Source organism: Oncorhynchus kisutch, linkage group LG16 (assembly GCF_002021735.2).
Source record: "Oncorhynchus kisutch isolate 150728-3 linkage group LG16, Okis_V2, whole genome shotgun sequence".
NCBI classification, from domain to species: Eukaryota; Metazoa; Chordata; class Actinopteri; order Salmoniformes; family Salmonidae; genus Oncorhynchus; species Oncorhynchus kisutch.
In genome coordinates, this window is record NC_034189.2 from 7,891,543 (window position 1) to 7,904,042 (window position 12,500).

Sequence of the window (12,500 nt, forward strand, 5' to 3'; positions counted from 1 at the left end):
CTTGATTCTGCCTGCCCTGACCTTGATTCTGCCTGCCATGACCTTGATTCTGCCTGCCCTGACCTTGATTCTGCCTGCCCTGACCTTGATTCTGCCTGCCATGACCTTGATTCTGCCTGCCCTGACCTTGAGTCTGCCTGCCCTGACCTTGATTCTGCCTGCCCTGACCTTGAGTCTGCCTGCCCTGACCTTGATTCTGCCTGCCCTGACCTTGAGTCTGCCTGCCCTGACCTTGAGTCTGCCTGCCCTGACCTTGAGTCTGCCTGCCCTGACCTTGATTCTGCCTGCCCTGACCTTGATTCTGCCTGCCCTGACCTTGATTCTTCCTGCCCTGACCTTGATTCTGCCTGCCCTGACCTTGATTCTGCCTGCCCTGACCTTGATTCTGCCTGCCCTGACCTTGATTCTGCCTGCCCTGACCTTGAGTCTGCCTGCCCTGACCTTGATTCTGCCTGCCCTGACCTTGAGTCTGCCTGCCCTGACCTTGAGTCTGCCTGCCCTGACCTTGATGCTGCCTGCCCTGACCTTGATTCTGCCTGCCCTGACCTTGATTCTGCCTGCCCTGACCTTGATTCTTCCTGCCCTGACCTTGATTCTGCCTGCCCTGACCTTGATTCTGCCTGCCCTGACCTTGAGTCTACCTGCCCTGACCTTGATTCTGCCTGCCCTGACCTTGATTCTGCCTGCCATGACCTTGATTCTGCCTGCCATGACCTTGATTCTGCCTGCCATGACCTTGATTCTGCCTGCCATGACCTTGATTCTGCCTGCCCTGACCTTGATTCTTCCTGTCCTGACCTTGATTCTGCCTGCCATGACATTGATTCTTCCTGCCCTGACCTTGATTCTGCCTGCCATGACATTGATTCTGCCTGCCATGACCTTGAGTCTGCCTGCCATGACCTTGATTCTGCCTGCCATGACCTTGATTCTCCCTGCCATGACCTTGAGTCTGCCTGCCCTGACCTTGATTCTGCCTGCCATGACCTTGATTCTGCCTGCCATGACCTTGAGTCTGCCTGCCCTGACCTTGATTCTGCCTGCCATGACCTTGAGTCTGCCTGCCATGACCTTGATTCTGCCTGCCCTGACCTTGATTCTGCCTGCCATGACCTTGAGTCTGCCTGCCCTGACCTTGATTCTGCCTGCCCTGACCTTGATTCTGCCTGCCCTGACCTTGATTCTGCCTGCCATGACCTCGATTCTGCCTGCCCTGACCTTGATTCTGTCTGCCCTGACCTTGATTCTGCCTGCCTTGACCTTGATTCTGCCTGCCATGACCTTGATTCTGCCTGCCCTGACCTTGATTCTGCCTGCCCTGACCTTGAGTCTGCCTGCCATGACCTTGATTCTGCCTGCCCTGACCTTGATTCTGCCTGCCCTGACCTTGATTCTGCCTGCCATGACCTTGATTCTGCCTGCCATGACCTTGATTCTGCCTGCCCTTTCGGTACCTTTTGGACTCTGATCTGGGTATGACATTTTGCCTGTCCACAACCATTAGCTTACCTTCCCCTTTTTGGATTTATAAATATTGTAAGACTCCAACTATCTGCCTCCTGTGTCTGCATCTGGGTCTCGCCTTGTGTCATGATAATATAATTACAGCAGTATGTACCAGCATGCAGTAAAGTAAAGTACTTTAAGGTTCTACTTAAGTAGTGTTTTCTGGGCTTTCCTTTGCAATTGATTTTTTAAATCTTTTACTTCATTACATTCCTAAAGAAAATATTGTACTTTTTACGCGATACATTTTCCCTGACACCCAAAAGTACTTGATACATTTTGAATGCTTAGCATGAAAAGAAAATGATCCAATTCTCACACTTATCAAGAGAACATCCCTGTTCATCCCTACTGCCTCTGATCTGGAGGACTCACTAAACAGAGAACATCCCTGGTCATCCCTACTGCCTCTGATCTGGAGGACTCACTAAACAGAGAACATCCCTGGTCATCCCTACTGCCTCTGATCTGGAGGACTCACTAAACAGAGAACATCCCTGGTTATCCCTACTGCCTCTGATCTGGAGGACTCACTAAACAGAGAACATCCCTGGTCATCCCTACTGCCTCTGATCTGGAGGACTCACTAAACAGAGAACATCCCTGGTCATCCCTACTGCCTCTGATCTGGAGGACTCACTAAACAGAGAACATCCCTGGTCATCCCTACTGCCTCTGATCTGGTGGACTCACTAAACAAAGAACATCCCTGGTCATCCCTACTGCCTCTGATCTGGCAGACTCACTAAACAGAGAACATCCCTGGTCATCCCTACTGCCTCTGATCTGGAGGACTCACTAAACAGAGAACATCCCTGGTCATCCCTACTGCCTCTGATCTGGAGGTCTCACTAAACAGAGAACATCCCTGGTCATCCCTACTGCCTCTGATCTGGAGGACTCACTAAACAGAGAACATCCCTGGTCATCCCTACTGCCTCTGATCTGGAGGACTCACTAAACAGAGAACATCCCTGGTCATCCCTACTGCCTCTGATCTGGAGGACTCACTAAACAGAGAACATCCCTGGTCATCCCTACTGCCTCTGATCTGGAGGACTCACTAATCACAAACGCATCTTCTGTAAATAATCTCTGAAGTGAAGTCATAAAATATCTAGCTAGTAATTTGTTATGCTAACAAGCTAGCAGCAACAATAAGAAATAACAAAAGAATAGGAATAGGAACATAAAGTAAATGTCTCAGTAGAACAGAATAAACATTTTATCATAAGTAACCAGAGAAGTTGGGATGAAGGGAGAGATACAGGGATGGATGGAGAGATGGGTTCATTGGGACAGGCGGTAATGGGACTATGGTGTCTGGGGGCCGGGAGAGTGAGCGAGAGGGAGGGAGGTAATATTAATACGCTTTTGGCTATACAACCTGGTCTCAGAGCATTTCGTATTATTTTGTTATGTAAATCCGAGACACTCCATTTCATATGATATGTTACGTTTGGTATGGTAGCATAAGACAGATAGTTACTTAAGGCAAAAATGAAAGGAGGGTCGTTGGTCAGGGTGGATAAGTGAGCGTATAACACGAACAACTAGCAACCCTAAGGTTGCAAGTTCGAATCTCATCACGTAGCACTTTAGCAATTTTCTGCTACTTACTACTGTTTATATACTTTGCAACTACTTAGCATGTTAGCTAACCCTTCCCCTAACCCTTTTAGCTAACTTAACCCTAACCGTAACCCTTTTAGCTAACTTAACCCTAACCTTAACCCTTTTAGCTAACTTAACCCTAATCGTAACCCTTTTAGCTAACTTAACCTTAACCCTTGTAGCTAAACCCTCACCCTAACCTTAACCCTTTAACTTAATTCCTAAACTTAACCATAAGCTTAACCCTAACCGCTAACGCTAACCCCTAGCCAAGCAAATGTTAGCGAGCTAGGTAACGTTAGCCACCTAGCCACCTAGCTAGAATTCGTAACATATCAAACGTTTAGCAAATTCGTAAAGTATTGTACGTTTACAATTCGTAACATATTGTACGTTTTGCAAATTTGTAACATATCCCCCCAAATGGGTGATGGACATCCACAAATGAATACCTACCATACGAAACATATCAAACTAATAGGAGTTTCTCAGATTTACATACAGAATAATACGAAATTCTCTGAGGCCAGGTTGGGCTAGATGTTGCAGAGGGGCCTTGGGAGGCAAGCCGAATTCCTCATTTCATCTTTTTACATTCAGGTATTGAGACCACACAGATTTCAGCACAGCACTAACACACTAAGGGTTAGATTTCAAACATACCTTAGCTGCTTTAATGATGTGAGGTATATGCAGGTAGGCAGCAACAGGAGGATCTCACCTTAGCTACTTTAATTATGTCAGGTATATGCAGGTAGGCAGCAACAGGAGGAAGACTTTTCCCTATCAGGTAGGCAGCAACAAGAGGATCTCACCTTAGCTACTTTAATGATGTCAGGTATATGCAGGTAGGCAGCAACAGGAGGAAGACTTTTCCCTATCAGGTAGGCTTCGTCAGCTTTTTGTCTGTGGGTTGAAAGGTATGTTACAATGTTACAGTGTTATATTTTATGATCCTGAATGATCTTAGCGGGCACAACTGGTTGTAATATCATCAGGTATTCATCAGGTAATATCGTCAGGTATTCATCATGTAATATCGTCAGGTATTCATCAGGTAATATCGTCAGGTATTCATCAGGTAATATCGTCAGGTATTCATCAGGTAATATCGTCAGGTATTCGTCAGGTAATATCGTCAGGTATTCGTCAGGTAATATCGTCAGGTATTCATCAGGTAATATTGTCAGGTATTCATCAGGTAATATCGTCAGGTATTCATCAGGTAATATCGTCAGGTATTCATCAGGTAATATCGTCAGGTATTCATCAGGTAATATCGTCAGGTATTCATCAGGTAATGTCATCAGATATTCATCAGGTAATGTCGACAGGTATTCATCACGTAATATCGTCAGGTATTCATCAGGTAATATCGCCAGGTATTCGTCAGGTAATATCGTCAGGTATTCGTCAGGTAATATCGTCAGGTATTCATCAGGTCATATTGTCAGGTATTCGTCAGGTAATATCGTCAGGCATTCATCAGGTAATATCGTCAGGTATTCATCAGGTAATATCGTCAGGTATTCATCAGGTAATATCGTCAGGTATTCATCAGGTAATATCGTCAGGTATTCATCAGGTAATGTCGTCAGGTATTCATCAGGTAATGTCGTCAGGTATTCATCAGGTAATATCGTCAGGTATTCATCAGGTAATATCGTCAGGTATTCGTCAGGTAATATCGTCAGGTATTCATCAGGTAATATCGTCAGGTATTCATCAGGTAATATCGTCAGGTATTCATCAGGTAATATCGTCAGGTATTCATCAGGTAATATCGTCAGGTAAATAGTCAGGTAGAATTCCAGATAAATAGAACTGCAGGTAAAGCCTGCATCAATGAATGACCTTGATAAAGATTAGCCAAAAAATACAACTCGATGCACTTTACCAAGTACCAAGATATTTTAGCCACTAACCCCAAGCACACAACGAGCACAAAATCCACAAAGAAATGTTCAATTGGCTACAAATTACAACATTTTACAATGGTCTCAGTCTCCGGACATGAACCCCATTGAAAAACGTTCTTATTTTATATTTCTTGTTTAAACAAAATCTCTTTCTCTGAGCAATTGTGTTAGTATAAAATAACACGATTATTGTATGCTCAAATTCTTTACATTATACCTCAGAATTTGCGTTGTATAAAATAAACCGTCTTTATTTGTCAATAACTCCAGGTGAGTCAATAACTCCAGGTGAGTCAATAACTCCAGGTGAGTCAATAACTCCAGGTGAGTCAATAACTCCAGGTGAGTCAATAACTCCAGGTGAGTCAATAACTCCAGGTGAGTCAATAACTCCAGGTGAGTGCTGTACCTGTGCATCTGTCCTCGATCTTCTTCAGAGTAAACAGCCACGGTCCGAATCCCCAACTCAGTGCATGCCCTGAACACACGGATAGCGATCTCACCTGGAGAGGAGAGAACAGAAAAGGAGAAGAGAAAAGAGAAAGGAAATAAAGAAATAAAGAGAGAATAATATAATGAAAGAGATGTACAGTCCGTTCGGAAACTATTCAGACCCCCTCACTTTTTTCCACATTACAGCCTTTTTTTCTAAAAATGTATATAAAAAATTTCCTCTTCAATCTACACACAATATAAATAATGACAAAGTGAAAAAATATATATATTTTATTACATTTTTGCAAATCTATTAAAAATAAAAACTTAAATACTTTAAGTATTCAGGCCCTTTGCTATGAGACTCAAAATGGAGCTCAGGTGCATCCTGTTTCCATTGATCATCCTTGACATGTTTCTACAACTTGATTGGAGTCCACCTGTGGTAAATTCAATTGGTTGGACATGATTTGGAAAGGTACACCTGCCTCTATAAGGTCCAGTTGACAGTGTACGTCAGAGCAAAAACGAAGCCATGAGGTTGAAGGAATTGTCCGTAGAGCTCCGAGACAGAATTGTGTTGAGGTACAGATCTGGGGAAGGGTAACAAAACCCTTTCTGCAGCATTGAAGTTCCCCAAGAACACAGTGGCCTCCATTCTTAAATGGACGAAGTTTGGAAACACCAAGACACTTCCTAGAGATGGCTGCCCGGCCAAACTGAGCAATCTGGGAGAAGGGCCTTGGTCAGGGAGTTGACAGAGCTTCAGAGTTCATCTGTGAAGATGGTTGAACCTTCCAGAAGGACAACCATCTCTGCAGCACTCCACCAATTAAAATGCCCAGACAGAAGCCACTCCTCAGTAAAAGGCACATGACAGCCCGCTTGGAGTTTGTCTAAAGGCAGCTAAAGGAATCCCAGAAACAAGATTCTCTGGTCTTTTTTATTATAATTGTACCTTTATTTAACCAGGCAAGTCAGATTAAGAACAAATTCTTATTTTCAATGACGGCCTAGGAACAGTGGGTTAACTGCCTGTTCCGGGACAGAACGACAGAATTGTACCTTGTCAGCTCGGGGATTTGAACTTGCAACCTTCCGGTTACTAGTCCAACGCTCGAACCACTAGGCTACCCTGCTAGAGAGCTTGAAGAGCTTGAAGAAACCAAGATTGAAATCTTTGGCCTGAATGCAAAGCGTCACATCTGGAAGAAACCAGGCACTCCTCATCACTTGTCCAAGACCATCCCTACGGTGAAGCATGGTGGAGGCAGCATCATGCTGTGGGAATGTTTTTCAGCTGCAGGGACTGGGAGACTAGTCAGGATCGAGGGAAAGATGAACAGTGCAAAGCACAGAGAGATCCTTGATGAAAACCTGCTCAGGACCTTAGACTGGGGTCACCTTCCAATAGGACAAAGACCCTAAGCACACAGCCAAGACAATGCAGGAGTGACTTCAGGACAAGTCTCTGAATGTTCTTGAGTGGCCCAGCCAGAGCCTGTCCTTGAACCCTGTGCAGCGACGCTCCCCATCCAACCTGACAGAGCTTGAGAGGATCTGCAGAGAAGAATGAGAGAAACTCCCCAAATACAGGTGTGCAAAGCTTGTAGTATCATACCCAAGAAGACTCAAGGGTGTAATCACTGCCAAAGGTGCTTCAACAAAGTACTGAGTTAAGGGCCTGAATACGTATGGAAATGAGATATTTCAGTGTTTCATTTAAATGTGCAATCATTTCTAAAAAACCTGTGTTTGCTTTGTCATTATGGGGTATTGTGATGTCATTATGGGGTATTGTGATGTCATTATTGGGTAGTGTCATATGTCATTATGGGGTAGTGTCATGTCATTATAGGGTATTGTGATGTCATTATGGGGTATTGTGATGTCATTATGGGGTATTGTGATGTCATTATGGGGTATTGTGATGTCATTATGGGGTATTGTGATGTCATTATGGGGTATTGTGATGTCATTATGGGGTATTCTGTGTCGGTTGATGAGGGAGAAAAACAATGTAATCCATTTTCGAATCTGGCTGTAAAGTATCAGGGGTCTGAATCATTTCCGAATTCCCTATATGGGTTGAGAAGTACACTATGTTTCTCTACTATCTATTTAAGCAATAAAGCACCTCAGGGGAGTTGTGGTATACGGCCAATATACCACGGCTAAGGGCTGTTCTTATGTACGACGCAAAGCGGAGTGCCTGGATGAGCCTTTAGCCGTGGTAAGTTGACCATATATCACAACTCCCCTGAGGTGCTTTATTGCTTAAATAGATAGTAGAGAAACATAGGGTACTTCTCAACCCATATAGGGAATTCGGAAATGATTCAGACCCCTGATACTTTACAGCCAGATTCGAAAATGGATTACATTGTTTTTGTAGCTTTGAGCTGGGCTAGATGGCTGTGTAGCTTTGAGCTGGGCTAGGTGGCTGTGTAGCTTGAGCTGGGCTAGGTGGCTGTGTAGCTTTGAGCTGGGCTAGGTGGCTGTGTAGCTTTGAGCTGGGCTAGGTGGCTGTGTAGCTTTGAGCTGGGCTAGGTGGCTGTGTAGCTTTGAGCTGGGCTAGGTGGCTGTGTAGCTTTGAGCTAGGCTAGGTGGCTGTGTAGCTTTGAGCTGGGCTAGATGGCTGTGTAGCTTTGAGCTAGGCTAGGTGGCTGTGTAGCTTTGAGCTGGGCTAGATGGCTGTGTAGCTTTGAGCTGCGCTAGATGGCTGTGTAGCTTTGAGCTGGGCTAGGTGGCTGTGTAGCTTTGAGCTGGGCTAGATGGCTGTGAAGCTTTGAGCTGGGTTAGGTGGCTGTGTAGCTTTGAGCTGGGCTAGATGGCTGTGTAGCTTTGAGCTGGGCTAGATGGCTGTGTAGCTTTGAGCTGGGCTAGGTGGCTGTGTAGCTTTGAGCTGGGCTAGATGGCTGTGTAGCTTTGAGCTGGGCTAGGTGGCTGTGTAGCTTTGAGCTGGGCTAGATGGCTGTGTAGCTTTGAGCTGGGCTAGGTGGCTGTGTAGCGTTGAGCTGGGCTAGATGGCTGTGTAGCGTTGAGCTGGGCTAGGTGGCTGTGTAGCTTTGAGCTGGGCTAGATGGCTGTGTAGCGTTGAGCTGGGCTAGATGGCTGTGTAGCGTTGAGCTGGGGCTAGGTGGCTGTGTAGCTTTGAGCTGGGCTAGGTGGCTGTGTAGCTTTGAGCTGGGCTAGGTGGCTGTGTAGCTTTGAGCTGGGCTAGATGGCTGTGTAGCTTTGAGCTGGGCTAGATGGCTGTGTAGCTTTGAGCTGGGCTAGATGGCTGTGTAGCTTTGAGCTGGGCTAGATGGCTGTGTAGCTTTGAGCTGGGCTAGGTGGCTGTGTAGCTTTGAGCTGGGCTAGGTGGCTGTGTAGCTTTGAGCTGGGCTAGATGGCTGTGTAGCTTTGAGCTGGGCTAGATGGCTGTGTAGCTTTGAGCTGGGCTAGATGGCTGTGTAGCTTTGAGCTGGGCTAGATGGCTGTGTAGCTTTGAGCTGGGCTAGGTGGCTGTGTAGCTTTGAGCTGGGCTAGGTGGGTGTGTAGCTTGAGCTGGGCTAGATGGCTGTGTAGCTTTGAGCTGGGCTAGGTGGCTGTGTAGCTTTGAGCTGGGTTAGGTGGCTGTGTAGCTTTGAGCTGGGTTAGGTGGCTGTGTAGCTTTGTGCTGGGCTAGGTGGCTGTGTAGCTTTGAGCTGGGCTAGGTGGCTGTGTAGCTTTGAGCTGGGCTAGGTGGCTGTGTAGCTTTGAGCTGGGCTAGATGGCTGTGTAGCTTTGAGCTGGCCTAGGTGGCTGTGTAGCTTTGAGCTGGGCTAGGTGGCTGTGTAGCTTTGAGCTGGGTTAGGTGGCTGTGTAGCTTTGAGCTGGGTTAGGTGGCTGTGTAGCTTTGTGCTGGGCTAGGTGGCTGTGTAGCTTTGAGCTGGGCTAGGTGGCTGTGTAGCTTTGAGCTGGGCTAGGTGGCTGTGTAGCTTTGAGCTGGGCTAGGTGGCTGTGTAGCTTTGAGCTGCGCTAGATGGCTGTGTAGCTTTGAGCTGGGCTAGGTGGCTGTGTAGCTTTGAGCTGGGCTAGATGGCTGTGTAGCTTTGAGCTGGGCTAGGTGGCTGTGTAGCTTTGAGCTGGGCTAGGTGGGCTGTGTAGCTTTGAGCTGGGCTAGATGGCTGTGTAGCTTTGAGCTGGGCTAGATGGCTGTGTAGCTTTGAGCTGGGCTAGATGGCTGTGTAGCTTTGAGCTGCGCTAGATGGCTGTGAAGCTTTGAGCTGGGCTAGATGGCTGTGTAGCTTTGAGCTGGGCTAGGTGGCTGTGTAGCTTTGAGCTGGGCTAGGTGGCTGTGTAGCTTTGAGCTGGGCTAGATGGCTGTGTAGCTTTGAGCTGGGCTAGATGGCTGTGTAGCTTTGAGCTGGGCTAGATGGCTGTGTAGCTTTGAGCTGGGCTAGATGGCTGTGTAGCTTTGAGCTGGGCTAGGTGGCTGTGTAGCTTTGAGCTGGGCTAGGTGGGTGTGTAGCTTTGAGCTGGGCTAGATGGCTGTGTAGCTTTGAGCTGGGCTAGGTGGCTGTGTAGCTTTGAGCTGGGTTAGGTGGCTGTGTAGCTTTGAGCTGGGTTAGGTGGCTGTGTAGCTTTGTGCTGGGCTAGGTGGCTGTGTAGCTTTGAGCTGGGCTAGGTGGCTGTGTAGCTTTGAGCTGGGCTAGGTGGCTGTGTAGCTTTGAGCTGGGCTAGATGGCTGTGTAGCTTTGAGCTGGCCTAGGTGGCTGTGTAGCTTTGAGCTGGGCTAGGTGGCTGTGTAGCTTTGAGCTGGGTTAGGTGGCTGTGTAGCTTTGAGCTGGGTTAGGTGGCTGTGTAGCTTTGTGCTGGGCTAGGTGGCTGTGTAGCTTTGAGCTGGGCTAGGTGGCTGTGTAGCTTTGAGCTGGGCTAGGTGGCTGTGTAGCTTTGAGCTGGGCTAGGTGGCTGTGTAGCTTTGAGCTGCGCTAGATGGCTGTGTAGCTTTGAGCTGGGCTAGGTGGCTGTGTAGCTTTGAGCTGGGCTAGATGGCTGTGTAGCTTTGAGCTGGGCTAGGTGGCTGTGTAGCTTTGAGCTGGGCTAGGTGGCTGTGTAGCTTTGAGCTGGGCTAGATGGCTGTGTAGCTTTGAGCTGGGCTAGATGGCTGTGTAGCTTTGAGCTGGGCTAGATGGCTGTGTAGCTTTGAGCTGCGCTAGATGGCTGTGAAGCTTTGAGCTGGGCTAGATGGCTGTGTAGCTTTGAGCTGGGCTAGGTGGCTGTGTAGCTTTGAGCTGGGCTAGGTGGCTGTGTAGCTTTGAGCTGGGCTAGATGGCTGTGTAGCTTTGAGCTGGGCTAGATGGCTGTGTAGCTTTGAGCTGGGCTAGGTGGCTGTGTAGCTTTGAGCTGGGCTAGGTGGCTGTGTAGCGTTGAGCTGGGCTAGGTGGCTGTGTAGCTTTGAGCTGGGCTAGGTGGCTGTGTAGCGTTGAGCTGGGCTAGGTGGCTGTGTAGCTTTGAGCTGGGCTAGGTGGCTGTGTAGCTTTGAGCTGGGCTAGGTGGCTGTGAAGCTTTGAGCTGGGCTAGGTGGCTGTGTAGCTTTGAGCTGGGCTAGGTGGCTGTGATGCTTTGAGCTGGGCTAGGTGGCTGTGAAGCTTTGAGCTGGGCTAGATGGCTGTGTAGCTTTGAGCTGGGCTAGGTGGCTGTGTAGCTTTGAGCTGGCTAGATGGCTGTGTAGCTTTGAGCTGGCCTAGGTGGCTGTGTAGCTTTGAGCTGGGCTAGGTGGCTGTGTAGCTTTGAGCTGGGTTAGGTGGCTGTGTAGCTTTGAGCTGGGTTAGGTGGCTGTGTAGCTTTGTGCTGGGCTAGGTGGCTGTGTAGCTTTGAGCTGGGCTAGGTGGCTGTGTAGCTTTGAGCTGGGCTAGGTGGCTGTGTAGCTTTGAGCTGGGCTAGGTGGCTGTGTAGCTTTGAGCTGCGCTAGATGGCTGTGTAGCTTTGAGCTGGGCTAGGTGGCTGTGTAGCTTTGAGCTGGCTAGATGGCTGTGTAGCTTTGAGCTGGGCTAGGTGGCTGTGTAGCTTTGAGCTGGGCTAGATGGCTGTGTAGCTTTGAGCTGGGCTAGATGGCTGTGTAGCTTTGAGCTGGGCTAGATGGCTGTGTAGCTTTGAGCTGGGCTAGGTGGCTGTGTAGCTTTGAGCTGGGCTAGATGGCTGTGTAGCTTTGAGCTGGGCTATGTGGCTGTGTAGCTTTGAGTTGGGCTAGATGCCTGTGTAGCTTTGAGCTGGGCTAGGTGGCTGTGTAGCTTTGAGCTGGGCTAGGTGGCTGTGAAGCTTTGAGCTGGGCTAGGTGGCTGTGTAGCTTTGAGCTGGGCTAGGTGGCTGTGAAGCTTTGAGCTGGGCTAGGTGGCTGTGAAGCTTTGAGCTGGGCTAGATGGCTGTGTAGCTTTGAGCTGGGCTAGGTGGCTGTGTAGCTTTGAGCTGGGCTAGATGGCTGTGTAGCTTTGAGCTGGGCTAGGTGGCTGTGTAGCTTTGAGCTGGGCTAGGTGGCTGTGTAGCTTTGAGCTGGGCTAGGTGGCTGTGTAGCTTTGAGCTGGGCTAGATGGCTGTGTAGCTTTGAGCTGGGCTAGATGGCTGTGTAGCTTTCAGCCGGGTTAGGTGGCTGTGTAGCTTTGAGCCGGGCTAGATGGCTGTGTAGCTTTGAGCCGGGTTAGGTGGCTGTGTAGCTTTGAGCTGGGTTAGGTGGCTGTGTAGCTTTGAGCTGGGCTAGATGGCTGTGTAGCTTTGAGCTGGGTTAGGTGGCTGTGTAGCTTTGAGCTGGGTTAGGTGGCTGTGTAGCTTTGAGCTGGGTTAGGTGGCTGTGTAGCTTTGTGCTGGGCTAGGTGGCTGTGTAGCTTTGAGCTGGGCTAGGTGGCTGTGTAGCTTTGAGCTGGGCTAGGTGGCTGTGTAGCTTTGAGCTGGGCTAGGTGGCTGTGAAGCTTTGAGCTGGGCTAGGGTGGCTGTGTAGCTTTGAGCTGGGTTAGGTGGCTGTGTAGCTTTGAGCTGGGTTAGGTGGCTGTGTAGCTTTGTGCTGGG

At 48.4% G+C, this 12,500-nt stretch overlaps 1 protein-coding gene across 1 annotated transcript in view; it reads right to left on the bottom strand.

Moving 5' to 3' along the window:
* Positions 1–12,500, bottom strand: part of LOC109883969 (pyruvate carboxylase, mitochondrial-like) — a gene marked incomplete in the record, with an annotated part of 159,587 nt that overhangs the window by 123,137 nt on the left and 23,950 nt on the right. Inside the window, 2 exon segments of the mRNA XM_031793066.1 lie at positions 3,936–4,026; positions 5,449–5,542. Coding sequence (XP_031648926.1) covers positions 3,936–4,026; positions 5,449–5,542 — 185 coding nt within the window.